This window comes from Falco biarmicus, chromosome 8 (assembly GCF_023638135.1).
Source record: "Falco biarmicus isolate bFalBia1 chromosome 8, bFalBia1.pri, whole genome shotgun sequence".
NCBI classification, from domain to species: domain Eukaryota; kingdom Metazoa; phylum Chordata; class Aves; order Falconiformes; family Falconidae; genus Falco; species Falco biarmicus.
In genome coordinates, this window is record NC_079295.1 from 8501907 (window position 1) to 8523548 (window position 21642).

The 21642-nt window shown below is 39.3% G+C and overlaps 1 protein-coding gene across 5 annotated transcripts in view; it reads left to right on the forward strand.

Moving 5' to 3' along the window:
- Window positions 1-21642, forward strand: part of AGAP1 (ArfGAP with GTPase domain, ankyrin repeat and PH domain 1) — a 382734-nt gene that overhangs the window by 19831 nt on the left and 341261 nt on the right. The window contains exon 1 of one of the 5 annotated variants that reach the window (XM_056350250.1): window positions 9720-9982. The exons of the other annotated variants lie outside the window; for them this stretch is intronic. Coding sequence (XP_056206225.1) covers window positions 9880-9982 — 103 coding nt within the window. The 5' untranslated portion in view covers window positions 9720-9879. Of the gene's footprint in view, window positions 1-9719; window positions 9983-21642 lie in introns of those variants that run through there. 5 annotated transcript variants of the gene reach the window in all.

The following is a 21642-nucleotide window of genomic DNA, read 5'->3' on the forward strand; positions in this document are numbered from 1 at the left end:
AGGCGACTGTGGTAGTTGATGTTGAGATAATTGCAGTGTTTATGGGAACAACTGTTGGCCAAAGCGTTTAATTAAGTTTTGTACTGGACAGTTGATGTTTTCTGGAAGATGCTTATTTAGGCTGAAGTGAGTGCTTGAGTACCAAGTGGATTTGACTATGCCTCCTTGCACTCAGTCCCTCTTTCCCTCGTCTGTTTGTACTACCGAATTGGACTGATCTGATCTGTAACTGCTGCCTTCTGTCGGCGGCTGTGGAAGATCCAGTGCTGTATGTAGAAAAGAGAATTCTGCCTGGATATGCTTTCCATGGAAACATATGTTGGGAAATTTCATTGAACGAAAAAAAATCTTAACAGGCCAGCTTAGATCAGCCTTCTCATGTTGTTATAATGCTTCCTTTTTTCTAGCTAACTTGATATTGAAGTGTTTTGGTAGTCTGATAACTTACGACTGTAGATAAGTTGTAGTTAAGAGCAATGAGCCTGTTCAAAACATAGATCTCGAGCTTTTAAGAAATGTGATATTGTATTTCAGTGAATAACACGAGATTTATGTTCTCAGGCTTTCGATAAAAGTTAAATTTGTATCATAGGTCACTATGCTTTAGCAAAAGATTCTCAATACTGCTGAACAAACGCCCATATATTTTTACTTTTATTTTTAAGGTAATGAAGCTGTCTCTCTACCTTGGATTTGTTGCAAATATAAAGTCCTGAAAGGAAGGAAAATACAGGGGATGATACTGCCTAGGAAATAAACATCCAGTTATCAAAGCAGTAGCACTGCAGAAGACTGGTGATCACTCTATGTGCTAGGATGGATGTTGGAGGGAAACAAATCCAGTTTGTATGAATTTTTTTAAGTGGCTGTTTCAGTTAAGGGTAACTACGGTTGCAGGCCATAAGTAAAGATAATCATCCTCTAGAACATGGATTTGGCTGCTTTTGTGAAATATATGGTGCTGAAATATATGGCGCTTAGCAACTTTAAGCCTTAAGTGCTTGTGAACAGAATGCACAGTCCATAGGATGGTAGGGTAGGTCAGCGAGTTTTCTTTGCTGTTCTGCGTGCAATAAAGCTAGGAATGCTTGGAAGTTTAATTTACCTTATTTCCCAAATATTCAGTATTTGGGTCATCTATGGAGATTTTTATTTGTAAAAGTGCTTGGTGGAGATAAATGATACAGCTAACTGTGGTACGTCTGCCACGAATACTCTATTGTGCTGCATTTCTGTGAAGTCCTTCTCCATCTCGTTGTTCTGGCTGTGACCTTCCTAAAACCTGAGGTTACTACGTTCATACTATAAAACTCAGTCAGCTCATAGCACAGAAATGTTGTGATGGTGGAAGAGTTGTAAATTTTGAACAAAGTTCTCTGTATTGCCAAATAGAAGGTAATCCAGTTTCAAATTCCTGTGTTGCTGTTGGACATTCAGAGTATGCAAACAGGAGGAGATTGCCTCTTACAGAGCTTGTGTTGTTTGGAATGTGATGGACATCTAAGACAAATCTGTTGATGTGATTTACTGACTTTTCTCCCAGGTAGCTGTAGAGGAATTATAGAGGAATGAAGCTGGGTTAATTAGCGTTGATAATGTACAGCTGTGGGCTGGCTTCAGGGGCGGTGGGCTGGCTGGTGTGGATAACGTGCAGCTGTGGCTGGTTCCTGCTAAGTAGTTAAATAGCTCTAAGGGGTACAGAAGAGGAGCCCTGGATGAAGAGATGTGGAAGAAGCAGGTGGAGGAGAGGGAGTGCCCTGGATGTAGGAGAGAGGAGAAGCAGGGCGGGCTGGCCTGAAGAGGATGAAGAAATAGCATAGACAGTAAATGAACTTTTGAAGCCTTGTTGCAACTGGCTACTTTAGATAGTGCTGCGACAGGTAGCTATTAGTTAGGTTGTATAAAGTTTTTTTGAGACCCCGTGTGGGTGTACTGGCTTTAAAAACAGATTTGAAGATGGGCCCAAAACTTGCAGAAGGTACTGATTTGGATTTTCTAGCTTTTAGTGGTATTTGGATTTTCTAGCTTTTATTGGTATTTTTTGCCTAATACCATCTGGAAGTGGTAAAGTGACTTGGAGGGATGAGTAGAACACCATGTCTGCTGCTTTGACAAACTGTATTATGAAAGTGTTGATGAAGTAACTTTGTCAATTTGTGCATTTTTACTGATGAGCATTTTTAGTCTAGTACTATTTCTGAGCAGTTCAGTAAAGAACTCTTATCTATTAAGTTTAAGTATCTCTCAGATGAATCTTAAGTTCTAGGTGAGGCTTAATGAGAGCACATTCTGTCTTGCTGCTAGGGAGTGTTGGCTACCTTAAAATGCATGCTAGTAACTGCTTCTGCTAATTTTAGAACGTGTTCTTGAAATGCTGGTAATAGCTACATACTTACTCAAATAGAAAGTAAAGGGACTTTTCACTCCCTGGAAGATGTGTAAAAAAAAAAAAATATATATATATACACACACATATGCATTGTATTATGCAGAGGTTCTGTTATGGTTGATGCTCAGGAATTCTTGACTGACTTGCACTCAGGTTTTGGTTCAGTTTCAAGTAACTGCACGGGCTGGGCAAACTTCAAGCAACGTAGTTGTGCCTGATGTATCTTAAATACAAGTGCTAATCTTGTGGGACAAGGGTTCAGCATGTCAAAAGTCAACTCCTGTGTTAGCATCCAGATGAAAATGTAGCAGGAATTAGTACAAGTGCAGATGTCCGGGAAGTTGAACCACCTTACTGAAAGCTTATTTCAGTTCACAATAACTTGTTCTGTTTACCCCAGAAAAATTTGGACTTTGTCATGAACAACAGTGTGAAGAATTATGATGGCAGGTTGCTACTGGGAAAATAATGTTATGTTTGAAAAAAATTCTTGCTTGGGTTATGGCACTGCTAGTTTTTTGTGTAACCTGGCTAGAACAACTGTTGCCTGTATTACAAAGCTTCACAACTTTGCAGAAGGTTTGCTTGATTTTCTGGGTAGCAGCTCAGGTTTTTTGTGACATTTAGAGTGCAACTGTTGTCTTTTTTTTTTTTTTTTTTGAATGGAGGCTTGTTTCAGTCTGGCAGGGAATGGAAAAGGATTGATGTAAAGAGCAGAGCCACTGATAATGCACCTAGGTAATTTGAAAGGGTGAGAATGAGAACTAGACAGGGTGTTAGGTAAAAGACTGATGCGGTGGTTTTTGAGTGTGTTTGGGTTTCTTTTATTTCTGTTAAATCTGCTAGTTGGAGATGTCACCAGAATGAACCTCCGTACTGCTATCCCACAGTGGATGAACGTCCGTGCATTCAGTGTTTGATCTTGCTGTCGAAGGTCAAGAACAGCTCGGTGACACAAAAACAGGGGACTGTCTCCTCCAGTGTGTGCATCTGCATGGTGGTGGTGACAGGAGGCCCTTGAACCAGGCACATAAAGCGGTCACCCCCGCGTACTGGGCTCATCTAAAGCCGTTGCTTGAAGGCGATTCAGGTCTCTGATGACCACAGATACCGTAGTTAGTTTTTTATGTGGGCTTATTGGTCTCCAGTGCTTCTTGGTGAATGGCTTCCGAGTTTTGATTGTCCTGATAATTGTGCCATCTTCTGTTTGCAGCAGCCGTAGCCGGCTCCCGGTGCTGTGCCTGTTATATCTGCGCTGTTTGCCGGGGGGGTAATGGCTAAAGGACTCGCCTCTATCTGTAGACTGAATGTGAAAGCCTTTATTAAAACCAAACAAACAACAAAACCTAAACCAAACCACAAACTGTCAGCTGGTTTTCAAAGGTTTTCTTTGAAATGGGGGAAACGCTCATAACCTTTATCTTGCGTGCCAGAAAAGTACCTGAAAGAGGGGCTTTCTGCCTGTGTGGGGACTAGCAGTGGGGTACTTGTGCGACTTCCAGGAAGCCTTGGAAATAGGATCATTTTCCTAATGGCATGAGCTGAAGCATAAATGTTTTTCCTCGTTTAAATGTGATCTGAGTGGCAGCCTGAGATCTGTGAGGAGATGGTAGGTATGGCAGAGTGCTGCTTCTCTCAGCTGTGGGCACCTGCCTGTGGTAATATTAATTATTTGTCAAACAACCTAAGGTAACCTTTTTCTCAAATTACCTAGAAAGAAATACTAACTGTTCAGAATACATGTATATATTTTTTTATTCCTTTCTGTCTAGTAGAACAGGCGATTATCACCAGGTTGTTTGTAAATAGACAGACTGTGTGTATTGAATGCCTGACTGATCAAAAGCTTGATCCTGTAATCACTTGCAGTGATTATCTTTACAAACAAATCTGCAAAATGCTACATTATGTCCTAGAAATATTTAGCAAGCTAGTAGGTCTGATCCTTGTTTGTCAACAGAAAGAGAAGTGTTTTCTGGTGGAGGTGTTTCATTCGGGACTGGAACTCTGGCTCAGTTTGATTTGTTTATGGGCTTAGCAAGATGAATAGGATGAAATATTCAACAGGGAGAGTCATTTATCAGCTGAACTACAACACTACAGGTGTTCAGCAGGCTTTATCATTCAAAGCCCTAAGCTGGACACGTTCAGAACCTTCTTTAGAATCTAAACAGGGGTGCCTGTGGACCCTGATCTGTATGCAGATCAGAGACAGCCATCAGTCTTTGCTGCTGACTGCTACTTTGAGCTAATTTTTATTTCATCAGGTTTTGTGGATCTGCGGAATTCTTTTGCTGTTGAGTCATGTCTGAGATCAGTTGTGACTGAGTATCTTGGGGAAGGCTTTAACCAAAACAACGATAGATTTTAGGACTTGGTTAGATGCTTCCCTGGCTGTAACCATTGCAAGGTAGTAACTGCAATGATAAATACTGCAATGCAACTGGATCTTTGTGCATTCTCTGAGCAGCTGTTAATGAGAAGTAATGAGATTTCTGGAAAAAGGGTGAAGAGCAAGCTATTGTGGCTGAGTAGGAAGAAAAGGATTATGACTTTGGCCTAGTAACTGTGCAGTGGAAAAACTGTGAGCAACTTGAATGAAATTTAAAAAAGTCAAGATTCCAGGAAAGTCCTGTATTACTATAACTGAGACTTGTCTTGGTTTTATGTTTGTTTTTATCAGGAATGATGGAATCAGGCTTGTAATTATTAAACCTTTGCCTAAGAGCAATAAGAATTACTATGGAGGAATGCCAGATGTTTGGTTTTAAACATGGGTAAATACAATTTAAGAAAGAAACCAAGGGGCTGATACTCAACTCTGAATTTTTCAACTTAGGCTTAGTATTAAGGGGAATACACTAGCAGATGAAAAGATTGTCAATAAGAATTTCACTTATTTTAAGACTTGGCTATAAGAGTGTGCTATCTTTTGCTTTGTTACAGATATTGATTTGGTGATGATGAAGGTCGTTGTTTGAAGATGTTTGCTTTTTTATGTACATGTTGGCTGTGGGTGGTTTTTTTTTTTTTTATCTGAAAAATCAGGCAGTGGCCTAAATTAAAAAATGTGAAGGGACTCTGGCTTGCTGTCCATACGGTAATTTTCCTTTCCTGTCTGTGAGTCTCCCTGTTGTGCTGAAGGAACTGAGTGCCACTGCCTTATTGATTATGCTTCCTTCTTAGAAGAACCTTCTAATGAGTTCCTTGTAACCAGAAAACTGAACTGTAAGGTGGGTGGATGTCCAGGCTAATACATTCAGAAAGGTGCTTTGGTTTTGTATGGAGGGAGAAAAGTGAGGTGCATCTGCGGCCACACTTCTCAGCTCAGGAGTTTATTGTGAGAGATCAATTATTGAAGGCAAATTTTCTTAGTGCGTTGCCTAGCGCTGTGCTAGTAGAAAAGGTGGTGATCAGCATGAGTTGAGTGATGGGTAGGGAAAAAATGCAGGAAACGTCTTCAACTGCTAGGAATTGTTGCTGTGAACAGTAGGTTTCGGTGGGGGGTGGATTCAGTTCAGCAGCTCAACTTAACTTAAATTGAACAACCCAGTTGAATTCAGGCTTTGCATATCCTCTCATGTCTTCGCTGTCCCTTGCTTTTATTGGTGGACTTTAATTCCACATTGAAGATGTCAGGAAAGTAGTCCAGTGTCTTATCCATAAATGAATTTTGTTACAGGGGAATTCCCTGTGTTACATTGGGATAAGCATTTTGAGGCATGGGCTGTGGCAGCTGGAGTTGGCTGTGCCAAGTGTAACATGGACCGATTAACCAAATAGAATAATTTAATTTCGAAACCCTTTCTCTGGCAAATTCCTGAATTTTGAATTTCAGTGGTCTTTGGAAATGGTGTATATAGTAGTTTGTAATAATCTAGATGTGCCTCACTGGGCTTGTTATCATATTAAAACAACAGAATGACATCAACTACTTTTTCAATATCTCTTTATTAATGTTGGGGGGTGAATTTTTTTTGACAGGCTGCTTGGAGTGAGGCATGCTCTGGCAGGCAATGTTAAAAATAGAGCTATTATAGCACCTAAGTCTTAGCATAACAATTGCTGATGGATGAAAACTGTTGAAATACTGACTTGAAGCCTAAGCCAGGGTGGTGAGGAAAGGGTCTTTAGAAAAAGCTGAATTGTAGCTGCCGTAGACTTTCCATGGTAACTACTGTACTGAGTGTGCTTGTAAAAGCTTGCTTGCAAGCGTTAGCATGATTACTAACATTGGGAGTTGACCCCACATCAATAAGAATGCTTGTTTTTTGGAAAAAAATAATTAAAAAAGGCAAAATCATACAATTTTGGAATAAAACACAAGGAGATACCTATCTACTACTCCTGTTAAGTAAGTACCAGAAGCTTCTAAAAGGTCATATTGCACCTTTGGTAGTAAAAAGATAAATATACAGAAAGTGTTGTACTAACTGTTTGCCTGAGACCCGATACTGATGCGGGTGGTGGTTCTCAGTTTGCTGAGTTTTGCCAGTGTAGTTAATTTAGGTCAAGATTAAAACCTGAAGTATTTTGAGGATAAACTGCTCAGTTCTTGACTCTGCATTTTGTGGTTTATCTCATGTTCAAGGCATCTGTGGGAACTGAGGATTGGAGTTGATGGCTGCAAATGCACTTGCAAAATAGATTTCCAAATGAGCCCATGGTTTAATTACAAACTCTACTTTGGGGTGTAAAACAGCGAAGTGTGGCTGCCTCTTTGCTTGAGCTGTGAGCCACCTGCCATTTGAGTAGTAGGAGCATAGCTGATGTCCAAAAAGAAGATAACTTAAAACTTGAAGTAGTTGGTCCAAAATTGATTGTTACTACTTGTGTATGAAAAATGGAAAAGCAAGCTTTGCTGTAAGAATGAGGGATCTGTAGAAGAACTGCAGCTGCCTCTGAAGGATTAGCCTGGCAGGTTTTTTCCTGTAGCTTAGACAACCCCCTTGCTGCATCAACAAAAATTAGCAAATAACTGAAGCAGTTAGTATACAATGCTGAGTAACAGCGGAATTACATTTATCAGATGATAATAATAATGGAAAAGCCTTTTAAGCAATGGTTAGGACTTAATTCTAGTCAGTTGGCTAATAATGTAATGCTCTAAACAATCAGCTATACAGTGATTCCAGCAAGTAGGAATTAACTTCCTTAACAGTTAACTTATGCTAAGAAATCACTATCCCTTTACTTGGAAAGGCATAAGCGCTTTGCTTAATCTATATAACTGGGGGGGGGGGGGGGGGGAAATTACAGAGTATTTAGGCCTAGGCTTCAGATAATTAGGAAACTGAATAAAATCCAAGGTGGTTGGTCATGACTGCTTAAAACATATTACGCAATACACTCATTATGTAATGCTTGCTAAAGGGTTGAAAATTAACCAAATGGTCATAATCTAAGAGTAAACTAAAAATCCTAAAATGGGTGAAAACACAGCATTTTGAACACATTTCAGCTGGAAATAAAGAGCAGCTTTGAGTCCTGGAGCCTCCTGACATGACACTCATCCTACAGAAACTGACAAGCCACACTCAAACCCTTAACATCAGCATAAGTAGAAACTGAATGAGAGGAGAAAGACTGAAGAACTGTATTCGGCTTATTTCCTTATCAAAGTTGGCTAATTCAGTTTAATTTATCTAACTGTAAAACTATTATAGGTGTCTTGTATTTCAAGCTTCAGAAGCTGAGGGAAAGCAATGAGTGTATTGCTCGGTGTATCTTTAAAACAATGTTGTAAATGGAGATTGTATGTCAAATGTAGCGTGCTATTGAGTAATGTTCATTATGTTGGAAAAGAATCTGTGGGGAGTTTGTAATCTGAGGAGTGAATAAACAGAAGGCTAAATTCTGTGGGATCTCAGCGTTCATTTTTTGGACTTAAGCAGGTTGATCATTTATTTACAATGACACGTAGGCTATAACAGAGGTCAAATCTTACTTTCTTGCCATGTAGTACGGAACTAGTTCTTAAAAGTACAACGCATGTGCTTTTTTAATGAAGCTGAAATTTGCATGAGAATCTTGCTAAGAACTAGAAGGAGAAGGGAGTAAAAGGGACCTAGATTAAGGATTACTGTAAGAAATAATCAGAATATGGCTTCTGGTTTCGGTTATGTTGTGCCTCTCTAACACTTGCTGGTTAGTACTATGCCTTTGATCCTCTCTGTTCCACTTCAAGTTGTCTGAAGCACGTGTAGGAGTTGGGACTATAACTAGAAGGAAGTAGTGAAGAAGTTTTTTTCCATCTAGGAAAGACAAAGTACAGGTGGTAGAAGTGGAAACACCTGCAAATCGGAACATGAGTGAGCTTGGTCTAGGTTTTTTAGCCAAACCAATTAGTGGTGAATGTTAATGAAATATCCCCATAGCAGTTAGTATAGGTTGGCTGATCCATAGCTGGCCTCAGTGATGCTGCTGGCTTTATGCACCTGCTCGAGTATGCTGTTCATAACATTGGAAGTTCTGGGTAGGCATGCCTGCTGGGGATTCAGACACCTGAGACTTTGCAAATACCGGTAGCTGTTCCAGGGAGAAAGAGGCTGTAATTACTTGAATGAAGCTTGACTGACAGGTGAACAAAAAGTACCTGTTTGGCGCTTATTGCCAAGTGTGGATTTGTACTTAAGCAGATACAATTACACGGACTTTGTACTGGGTTGTTGACAGATTGAATTTCTATGATAGCGCAAGGTAACAGTAGGTCAGTCTGAGTAAGGTTCCTAAGAATATATATTCACAGTTGTAGTGATAATCTGATTAATAGAAAACGGATTCAGTTCACAACAAATTGTTGGTGTTGGATAAAAAAGCATCGGTGCCAATTCTTGGTGACAATTATGTGTGAAATTGGTGTGAGGCCATCGATAATGGTCTTTCGCAGTAGGGCTGGTGAAATTTGAGAGGGGTCTGCATTTTTTTTAACATGCTTGGCTGCTTCTGGAGGCCTGAAATAGCCCCCTGAAGTCTGAAGTAGTGATGACTGATGTGAAACGTTGGGCTAAAAAAAAGGTGGACTTTTATTTTTACCCTGGTAACCGGGGTGAAGAACTAAATTGCTGTCAGGCAGCCTTTCACTAGAAGATAACAGTGCAATATTAAATCTGCCTGTTGCATTAAGTAAATAGGAGGTCTCATATGTGGGACTTGGTCAGTGGCGCTAGATACTGAGCACATGGACTTCAATAGCAGCTGGTGTTCTATTTTCAGCAACCTCTTAGGAGCTGTGATCAGAAAGTGTTGATCTGCTAGCCTGTTAGGTCAGCCCGGCAGAGGGTGGTTATGCAGGCTGTTCCTTCACGGGCAAGACTGTGGGTGGAAACAGTGGTAACTGGGAATTCTAGTTATGCAAGAGGAAAAAAAAATACTGCCTGGTTTAAGGTAAAAGGAGCTGCGTATCTTTGGGTGAAGTTGCAACTCTCAGAGCTCCGTACTTCTCTGGCAGGTTCATTTAAAGTCTTGATGGTGTGTTTGAACCAGCATGTATGCGTAGAGGTAGGGCACAAGCTGACTTCTGCAACTCGCTTTGCTTGGGAAGGATGTTACTCGTTGGAAAGGAATTGGAAGAAGATGGCATTTCAAATCTAGGTATGATGTTGTTCAGCTTTCGGTGCCGTTTCTGTTCTGAAGATAATGTCTTTGAGCCAGTTTACTATTTAGAAACGGGCGTCTTAGGACTGATTTTTGAAGTAATGCGCTAATGAGGGATTGCTTGGGCACCGTAAGTTTGTCCTGACAGAATTATTCAGATGGGTACCTTGCAGCTGTATCTGAAGGAATTTGTCCTCTGTTGGTATTTAGCTAGTGCCACTGTGAAATGGAGGTATGCTTGGAAGAGATTTAATTTAAGAAAACACATTAAGTGTACTGTTGGGTGGATACAGTATCTCAATAAGTTGAAGTGATTCGTATGCATTCCTGATAATTAAGAGGCTCTATGCAGTGCATGTAGTTTTGTGTTAGTATTTATATTTTTGGCTCGTGGAAGTGATAACCTGAAGATGTGCCTGATGGGCAGTCTGGAGTTGGAGGCTTTCAGAAAAGCTTCAGTGGGACATAACTATTCTTTAAGATTGTGCAGAGAGCAATAGGTCTCTGTGAAGTCCTGGAAGCCTGGATAAGCACGCTCACACTGTTACTAGTTATAAAGGAGCTCTGGACTGAAAAGCCTGGAGGAACAGACTAAGTCTCAGTTTAAAACATCTGAAGGAAGGTAATGGCTTGTAGAAGTGGGATGTTTGGAAACAGTTAATTTAATTAATTCATGTGTCCTCCTTGCTTGTCTGAAAAAAGCTTTTAGAAAGGACTGCAGACATCTGCAGTGCTTTTTAATATTTGATGGGCTTGTACAATGCTTGCTTCAGAAAATTCATGACCTGCTCTATTTCTGTGAGTATGATTTGTGGAGGGCACGAGTAAAAGAGGTTAGATCGATTCCTTATCTTCTTATCACAATATAGCTATTGAGAGACTAAACCTCCTGTTAGAGATATAAAATATTTTCTTCTCACATCTGTTAGCTCTGTATCAGTAGATAATTTTGAGGGATCTGAAACGGAATGGCATTCTCCCGGGATGCTTGTTTTGCTTATGTTGGGAAAGAATGCGTTGGTAAGGTAGGGAATTCACTGCCTGGTGCCGTTAGGATTCTTATTGCCAGAGAAGCTATTTTTTTAAAGCTTCAGAAAAAAATTTGAGTGCCACCTCAGCATGACTTCAATATATATAAAGACTTTCAACGCAGGTAGATGCAAGCAAAACGGAATACTGGGTCTGTAGCAGCCTTTAAAACATGATGCTTTCACTTTGAGAAAAAAATGAAAACATGAACTTGTTTTTGGTCTGTGGGTCTGGCAAGGTTCCTGCTTGACATGCTTACCTTTGCTTTCCTTAATCTCCAGCAAAGGGAAGTTTATTGATAGTTGATTTCCTCACGCAGCAAAAACTACTTAGAAAATAGCCGGACTTGTGTGGTCATAAAGAGCTATAGAAACCTACTGAAGTCATTTTTTGTGATAAAGTTTGGTAAAAGAAGAAAATACACCATCTACTGAAATGTTTCAAAAAGCAGTTTCTTCAAATAATTTTTTTTCTGAGTGAGAAAAATATGAAATCTGTGTGGTAAAATGCCCACTTTTCGAAGCTGTTTTGTTTGTACCCTATTTCAGGGTATCTTGTGTATCCTGTAGCCACAAGGTGCAGTAGAGTTTTAGTTGCAGGTCATGTAGATTTTTGCCTCTTCATGTGACCATGGTATTTGTGACTATGATCTGTAATGGTGGCATCTTCTTCCCCGGGTAGAGCCAAGGTCAACACATGGTGTGCATCAGAATCTATTAAAGATCTTTTTTTGGGGGTGGGAGGTGGGGAATTCAGCGATTTATTCCCGCCCCCCCCCCCCCCCCATACAGTCTGTCAGTACGTGACAGAGGTTATTCAAATTGTAAATGATGGCTTGAAAAGAAAAGAGCAATCAAATTGTGGCCTCTTGGAGGAAAAAAGAAATAATCTTCATTTAAGTGGTGCTGTCTGGCAGTTGGATCGCTTGTGGGACTAGATAGAGAAGTATTGGAAACCCTTGGTCTATACATGACCTACCTAGTTGAATTTAACTGTGAATGCTAAAAAATGTATGCTTTAAGGTTAGTGTGTTAGGAGAAAAGTATGTTAATATACAGATAAAAATTTTCTGATGTACTTTAAGTATTTAACTTTTTTTTTTCTCCTTCTTTTGGTATGTGTCGTATGTGTGCCCCCCCCCCCCCCCCCAGTTCAGTTCTGTGTATTCCAGTGATTCTGTCTCAAAGGGGTAATTTTTAAAAATGAGGTTTAGGAGGTTAAATAACTGTCAGTAGCAGAGTCTTGGTATTTGCAGTGAAGGGTTAAGTCCCTGATGTTACTTGTGTGGCTAAGCAACTCTTGAGTTAGTCCTGCGTCCTTGTACTTTGTCATTATCTAGTTAGAAAAACCCAAAATGGAATACTCAGCTGGCAGAAATTCTCTGCTTGCAATGATGATTTCACTGTTCCCTATGCAGCAGAAGCAATCTCACAGTGATGGTAAAGTTTGAGCTTTATAGAAACCTTTTATCTGCACCTGTAAATGTACTGGCAATATTTAAGACTCGATAATGTCTGAAAATTTTTCTGAATGTTTGTTTGAATGTTTCCTTAAATTAGTGACTAGTAGCGAAGGTGTGATGTCACAAAGTTTGTTGTTAATGATGAATAAACTCCATCTATATGTCTAATGAAAAAATTTGATCTCTTTGCATTGAAGATCTTAACTTTTCTTTTTTTTTTTTTTTTTTTTTTTCCTTTGAGGAATATCCATATTAAGAAATCCCATTTTCTGGGAGTTCAGATGAGCTGTAAGCCTCATGCATGTTGTTATCCCAGCAGCAACTCGTGGAAGTAAATGCTAGGGTAATGATCATGAACGGTGCTTGCTGTCTGCTGCGAGTTCTGATAATACACTAAATGTCATGTTTTTGCTTCGAGATGTCTTTTTGTGAAGCCAAAAATTTGCTATTTTTTTTTAAAAGCAGCAGCAGCAACAAAAAACCTGCTAAATAGATCAAAACACCCAACTGTTACCTTTTTCCCCTATTGGCAGTAAATCATTAATTAACTTCTGCACATTACTAGCTTAGCTGAGGTTTGGTACCAGTCAAAACAACATGTTGTGTACCATTAGTAACACAAGAGGGGAAAAAAAAACCCCTAAAATCACTGATGCTCTAGTGCTGGTAGCAGTTCTTTGCTGGGTGCTTAGTAAATACAAATACGTGCTGATTCTACTTACTGTGTTTGGTAGTACAGCTACAAAATGTGATCCAAGATTAGCTTTTATGAAAGTCCCCAAGCTATGGGGCTGTAAGACTTTCTTGGTGTTCGTCTGCTTCTTGTCAGTATAGCTCTTGGCAGCATTGGTGTCTGCTCCTGTCCCGTAGCCTAGAGGTCTTAATAGTGAGTAAATTCAGCAACATCATTTAGGTGATGGGTAGAAACTTCAATTAAGGAGCTCTTGTAACTTCCAGAAGTTCATGTGCTAGGACCTGCATCAGTTATGTAGAGTGGGTTTTTTTCATTTCTTTTCTCTTACGTAGGTGGCGGGTGCTTGCTAGAAAAGGATTTGACTGAGGCAACCCTAACATTTGGTCTCAAACATAAGTGGTGAAGTTACGAATGAGCTGAGGTTTTTATGAACTCTGCTGTATCAAAGTAGTATTTTGGAGCTGTTAAAAGCATCCTGGCTCTGAAAGCGGGAAAGAGAAATTTTGATAAACTTGTGAATGCTTAGGCTATTCAGAATAATTGGAGCATTTCATTTTTGCAGGGACTACAGTGATTAATAGAAAGTATTTGTGTGCTGGGAACTGCAATAAACTAAAGGAGAAGGAGCTCTTTAATGAGAGAAAGAACATTCCAGTTGGTCAAAGTGTTTTCAATAAGCATCCATAAAATTTTGAAAAAATAAATTCTCATTGCTTGTGTGACTATAGATGACACTTGGCACTTATGGGTGGAGCATGATTTTTTACTGTGATTAGCAATATTCATAGTATTCTTCTTATAAGGAGATTGGCAAGTGAATGGTCATGCTGGATTGTTTTTCTTGAACTGGACAGTATTTATGGGAGTAGTGTCTCTTGGTAGAAGAGAGTAGCAAGATAAATATTGTGCTGTGGGCAGATATTCTTTAGTATGTTGTACCTGTGCAGAAGAGAAGACACAGATGTTGTTCTTGATCTCTGAAGGTGAAATACTGATTCTCATGGTGAATAATCTCTTACGTGGGGAAGAATTACGTTAGTCTGAGAATCATTGCCTAAAGGTATTAACCACTGCCACTGTCAGGACCTGTAATGATGATGTGGTTAAGAAAGTGAACACAAGGGCTTATGCATCTATTTTCAGTTTAATTTTGTAGCCTTACCATTCTAGTATCCTTAAGTATGCCCTCAGATAAGGATATGGCAAGTTTTTTAGGAGTAATCATTGGTACATTAGTAAATGCAGAATTGGTTTGTACACAAGGAACTATAATACTAATAATTCTGGTGACATTTGGAAGCAGAAATATGCTCAGATGAGTTCCTGTGGTATCAGTGTGGTGAAACTCAAAAGATAACTGGCAAGTGAAGTTGAAATCTTCCAGAAACATGGTATTGAAGAATGTAATTTGCTAATGGGTAACTGGGGGTAGGCATTCCATAAGTCATTATATTGGTTCTAGGCCTTGAAGGTCTTATTTTTTTGGCACGCTGTCTACCTGAGAACATGGCTCGATGGGAAGTCCAATACTCTTTTCAATGTAGTTAGATTTCTCTAGTCAGAAGAGTGGGTAAACTATACAGCAGGCAAATAGATTTGTAAATAAGGTATGTGCTATGTATAAAGGAGGAAAAATCCATCTGAACTCTGATCATGAACTCCCAACATGTTGAGTGTGTGCTTTTTTTTTGGGGTGGGAATTTATGTGCTATAGGGACAATCTATATTGAAGAACCTCGAAGTCCATGCTTCAAATACTGTAAAGTAGCACTTCAGGTTACCCTGAGAATTTTTGGTAGTGAAGTCAGGTTTTAGTCAGAAAATTAAAGGAATAGTGCTTGAATAGGCAGTTCATGTTGACCTTTTCAGGCCCTGGTAGTGTGTTTATTGACCCAGCTGGGAGCTCATAGAGCTAGTGCTGATGGCATTGTGACAGCTGACCTAAATTGTATATGCTGAGTTTTGTGATAAAGTAATTCATATTTTTATGGTGAACTTGACTGGAGAAATTTATTTGATAGTAGTTGCTATATACCCTGTAGTGATGGTCAAAATGATTGCTAGCTATTACAGGCTTATGTTTTAAATTAACGATGACTGCCTCTTTGTCAAAAGTAGCGGAAGATGACTGCAATGTCAATACTTCAGTTTAGTAAATGAAGAACAACATACAATCTTGGTAGAGAAGGGGAGAATACAAGGTGATTTTCAAATTAGTAAAAGCCTGTATTTATCGATATCTGACACAGTATTTATAGAACTGCTTAGATGATTATTGAAAGAGTGATGGTTGCAGGAGAAGCCCAAAGGGGGAAGTTCATTGGGATGGTATATTCTTTGTTCTCATTCATGTGGTGGGGAATGAGGCACCTCAGTAATTAAACCTTTGAGTACTGTTTGAAGTGGGGCAGATACTCCTTGTACCTATGTCCGAGATGCTGCTTATGCTAAAAATGAATAGTTCAGCAGGTGATCAATACATGATTGTAGGAATAATGACATATTTACTTTCTTAGAGTAAGATGAATTGAAAGCTTTTTTATTAATAAGCACTTGTCCTGCCTTCTATATTTTAAGTCTGTGTGGATGTTCTGCTGAAATCGGCTTCTGCGCAGGAAGCGCAGTTCTGGCATAACATCAGAGGGGGATCATGGAAATGCAAAACCAAGCTGTTTGATCTTGGTTCATGATCTTTCATTCCCTAAAAAAGCTGCCTAATTAGCCTTAAGGGACGGCTTATCCAGACATATTGGAAAAAATGTTAAACTTCATGTCCCCAGTTCTTGGTATTGATAAATTGGCATAAAAGGACAGTTAGTGTTTGGAGTTTCCTATTAGATTAGGGAGGATAGATCAGACCGGGGCTAATCCTCTAAACCAGCAGTAACAGTGGTAGGAAATCAGTGCAGCCTCTCCATCTTCTGAGAAAATTTTTGATCCTTTTTGTTTTTTGCCTACTTCTCGTTCTTGAAATTTTCCCTTTTTCTGAGTGGGTCTCCTAAATTGTGAAGTGAAATCTGCTTTTTCTTGTTATGCATACCTTAAAAATACTTTATTGGGTTTTAAAACTCAACACATGGGTAAAACCAGAAAATTTAAAGAAATAAGCCTGACTTACTATGTAAGTACTTGGTTCTTCATGGAAACTGGGCTAAAAACTTAAAAGATTCCAATACCTTGTCAGAATGCCAAGCATCATGTCCAAGCATCATCTCACATCCAGATCAATCCAAGTTCAATGTATTTCTTATGCTGTTACCAGCAAGCATTAGTTACACTGAGTGCCTTCACACGTGGTTAGAAAAGGTGCCAATTCCAGACGATGGAAGGGTTTTCTTTTGGCCCAGGGGTTTCCCGTGGGCTTCGAGCAACGTGTGTTTTGCTTCACCCTGCCGCTTCGCTGTGTGCTGTCACAGCTAGCACCAGCTGGAATGGTGCTGTGCCGGTGTGTTGGCTCGCAACCTGAAGCTAGGCTTTTTTTCTTTTTTATAGGTTAAAGTTAGAGCTGATTTGATCAAGCATAGTGCCGTATGAACACGCTCATAGGCACAAGTTGGTTCTCGGGTGTAGGGGGTGTCAGGCATTGAGCAGCTAAAAAGAATAATCAGACTTTTAACAAAAGTGTGTTTTCCTTTAATTGCATCCAGCACATGGTCCAGTTCAAGCTCTTAGCGTTTGTCATGGTTTTTGGAATTACAAGTGAAATACTCAGTAAATGAATCCCACTAATAAGTTTTGCCTTTTTAAGCAAACATTTTGTTTGTTTTTTAAATGCAAGCAGCGCAGCCTGTTAGCGTCAATGTTAGGAGAAAGAAACCTCTCAGGTGAATCCCAGGTTAAACCTGATTTGATAGCATTCAGATTTTCTCTTGTGTAGTTTTTGAAACTATTTTTCTACTATGGTAACGTTTCTCCTCTGCTCTCCAAATTGCAATAGGCTATTTAAAACCTAGCGGAGCTTTTTGCCATGGTTTTCCACAGTGCTTTTTTGGACGTTGTTTGCTCCTGAAGAGGCATCGCCATAGCAGCAGTCTCTTAAAGAATTTTGTAGCTCTGCTTGTGGATCAGTGAACAGTAAGTCTTGAAATGGATGGATCGGAGCATGTTTTGCTTCCTGAATTTCAAAGAACAACCGATGTTTTTAAACTTTTTTTATCGCGAGCTGAAAATATTTTGTGTTACTCCTGTCTTATGTGCATTGTTGTTTTGACTTTAGTGTGGAAGTTGTGTTGCGTGAAAAAAAGCTCATTCTGGAGTAGTTACGCTCACTGGAGTTTTATTTACAAACTTAATACGGTAAGTAAAGAATCAGAAATGCTTTAGAAGAGGTCTCATTTTTTAACTTAAATTCAGAGCATGAAACAACCAATACAGTCATTTCCTCCAAGTTAACAGTAGTGTTTCTACAGAACAGGTGCTGTGCTGGGATTGAAACATCACAGCAGTGTGCAGTGGTGCTGGCAGTGAGATAATTCACTGCTTACAAGAAGTTTTCTAATCGAATCCCTGATGGAAATTCTTCTCTCTGTAAGAAGAAAGAGGAAATGGAAATTTTCCGTTTAATGTTACAAGTAAGGAGCTTTGAGATGACACGGTGATTTCTACTTGGTAAGAATAAGCATGTCGAATAGCTTGAGAATTGAGAAAATTACGACGTTTCTACATACTGCTTAAAATGTGCCCCCTTCTGGTTACTGACAACTGAGACCTGGGTATGGGGAAGAGTAAAATACATGACACCAAAGTATCTGGGGAGACAATAAAGCATGCGTTTTTTTGGCAGTAGAAAAAATAGTTTTGGTGTTCTAAAATACTTCAAAAATAACAGTGAATGTATGGAAAAAAGTTTCCAAGCACATATGAAGATCACATCTAGTAAGAATTAATGTAAGGGAAGCAAGATTTTGGAGACTACCAGTCTCACGTAGTATTAAAAATATTTTTTATGTGACTGAGTTGTACTAGGTTATTTTAGTTTCTTGTAAATGTCTTTTAACTCTTTAAAAAAAACTGGTTTGCAGGAGAAGTGTGGCTGAGTGCCTGGTAGCTGTGTGAAGGAGCAGAGGCTGAAATACGGCTGCAAGGTGTGCTCGGCCTCTGGACAGCTGGTATGTTTGTGCTAGTCTGGGAAAGATGCTAGGAATTTTTTGAAATGGAAGCTATAACTGCTTCTTGGAAGGGGCACTTGGTAGTAAGCATATTCATAGCCAGTGCTGGTCACAGATGAAAATTTAAAGCTTTGCTTAGCTGTCAGACATAATGCACAGTTAGGAATGAGTGGAAACATGGAAGGAAGGCATGGCGCAAACAGCAGTTTTCAACCTAACCTGTATTTTTGAATTAAACAGAATAAATAAATACAATGATACTCGCTTGCAAACTGTTTAAAAAAGAAAAATGCAATGGCTTATCTTCTGTCACGGTTGTGAAATTGCCTATCACTTCAATGCCCAGTAACAGAACTGGCAAATTTAACTAGCAGTGCTGACTAGTAGCTGCATTGACTAGTTATTTTTAGTACGATACCACTGAAGTATTAGTAGGTCAGTAGGCTTTGTTTCATTCAATGTGTGTTTTGTTCCTCGGTTCAGGAAATGTAGCCTCCGGAATTAAAAGAATTAAGTTCCGAGCAATTTCAGTAACGTAAACTGTATGTGGATTATCATGGAAAACCAAGTTGTAAGAACTTCGAAGGCTAATGGGGCTTTCCTGTCTAAAAAGGAACAGAGATAAAAGTAAGTGATACTGTATGGGGAAAAACATGTCTAATGTGTTACCAGTAAAGGTTGTGAAGCTTAATGTTAAATCACTTTGACCTCTTAGGTGGACTCTTAGACTGGAAACAAATAACAGAAACATCCCTCTGGGTGACTCCTGCTGTTAAGTTTCAATCCAAAGGTAAATTTCATAGGCTAGTAGGAGTAAATAAATTGTAGACGTCAGAAAATGGTGATGGTATGGGCTAGTCTGTCCCTTAAGGTTTTTAGAGTTGAATTATTTCTGTTCTCCCCTCTCACTACTTTCATTATCAATATTTCTGATTTTTTTTTAAATGGTAAAGTATGTGGAGGAAAATAACACCCCCACCCCCAAATTAAAAATCCAAACCCACTGTACTTAGGAGTAGCAACTCTTACCAGTAGATGGAGGTAATGAGATACGTAAGTCAAACTAGATTCGCTAGTGCTTGAAGGTAGAATAAAAGCTAAGGGGTATGTAGCAGGAATGAGAACTGGTGATTGTTTTTGCATTTCATGGTGCTTGCAGAAGAAATTAAGCTCTGTTTTTAATAGAGCTCGAAGTCAAAAAGCTACTGTACAAGCATTCCTGCATCATGGGTTTTCTCCTTTTTCTTTGTGTTTTATGCAAGTAACTAGTTATCTAGAAGAGTGTTTCGGGGCTCTTCTAAAAGTATCAGTCATGATGAGAACTGATTGTCTTGCAGCAGTTTGCTAGTTTGCCTTTTGGGTTGTAACATTTCATCCTGGTTTTTAAAATTAAATGGAGGATGAAACTGGTTTAGCTGCATCCAGGCTCTTAAGCTGTATGTCTGTGTTGTGTGAAGGCTGATGCTGTGGGACAAGACTCTTGAGACTTGTTTACAGTCTAAAATCCTCTTAACTTCAGAATCTACAAATTACAACAGCCTTTCTTTGATAGTGGGACATTATTAATCTAGCAGAGGACAGCAACTGTGGCAGCATGGTGCTGCCATTTTCCTAAGGAGCTTTAGCATAGTCTTTTTTTTTAAGTCCATTTTGAGGATAACCCTATGACTTAAGTTTGCACGCTGCCGTTAGCGTAGCTGCTTTATAGCTAAAGAAACACTTGCAGTCAGTTCTGTAAGTGAACAATTTTAAGTTTCATAGTTTTGTGAAGGCTTTCAAAGGGCATTAAGACAACTTGATGCGTAGTAACTCATTAATGTGCTGCACTGATGGCTGTTGATTTGAAACCCTGAGATTATTCCACACTTACCTTCCCTTGAAACTGTATGGGATGAGACTTGAGCCTCTGAGTTTCTCACCCACTCGTTTTAATTAGAAAATCACCAAGAGGTGTCAGAAGTAATGGTATTAACTAAGAATCTTTTACAGGACTTCAGCTTGGAGCTCAGTTAATGCTTTGGAGAGAGAGCTCAGATCCCTGCTCTCTAACTTCTAAAACAGTTTCCATGAGAAGAGTTATGGAACCTATGACTGACACTTACAGCTTGCAGGCCGAGGTTAAACAAAACTAAAACAAAACCTCAGAGTTCAGAGATTTCGGACAGCAAGAGCAATGTGTTTGAATGTTCCCATGCCATTTTAACTTTGAGATATGTATGAGCATAAGTTCAGAGAGATTTTTTTTTTAAAGAAAAAGTGCATGTCTAAGGAAGTGTTGTTTCCCTAGAACTGTCACAGATTTCGTAGGCGTTGCCACTAACTTTTTTCCTTACGTGCAAAAGTACAACTTACCATAAATTAACTGGCATATGGCCTTGTGGAAAGTTACTGCTGAAAATTAACTGTTTTACGGCAATTGTGGACTGGCTGTGGAATAAATGAACTTAATGTAAGCAATTTATGTCTAGGAAAAAAATGGATGTGCATCTGTATTACTCCTATCTTCCTGTTTTACGCAGTGAAAATAATTGCAGGCTTTGTAGAAGCTTGTTTGTGCAATGCCATACAGAAAACAATGCCCTGAAAGGAGTGTTTGCTGACATGGAAATAGCATCTGGGGTCAATAGTTAGTGCAAGTAAATTGCATCAGGAAAAAATGTATTTCTGGCTTGAGGACGCTTCTCTCGTCAGGCTTCTGTGTACGTCAGGGTGTTGGTAGTGCTCGTGTTCGGTGGGTGTCTAGGGTTGCTCTATCAAATCTGTCTACAGCAAGTAAATGTATTGGTAGCTGAGAACGCCATTAACCAAGCCATAGGAGACGAAGGGAATACTAAAATGTCCAGGTTCACGCCTAGTGATGGCAGAGGGAGAACTTCCAAAGGAAGGAATTGAAGGATTGGATGTGTGGAAGTCACTTAGATCCTGGATGTCTGAAGCTAAAGGTTTGTGAGTTGGTACTGAGAAAGCAAAATAAAACAAGCCTAAACAGCAGAAATAAGAATGCTCTTCCATTAAAAAAAAATAAAAAAATAAAAACATTCTCAAGTCTTTCATGCCAAGTCTTTCCTCTTTTCAGTGTTGTATAAGCTTGTGCACATAAAACTTATCATGGAAATTTTTTAAATCATATAATTCAGACTTGAGGTGTTAGTATGCGAGGCATGGCATAGAAATTCTGAGTGCAAACTACTAACATTGCTTTATTTTACTGGTTCAACTTTTTCTGTCTTTTGTAAATTCAGGTTTTATGTTAGGGGTAGGTAGGTTTAATGCTGCTAGGAAAAAAAAAAAATATGTCTGTGATTTATGTCAAAAGAAGACCCTGAATTTAGTGTAGCTCTGGGCTGATGCTCTAGTAACTGAC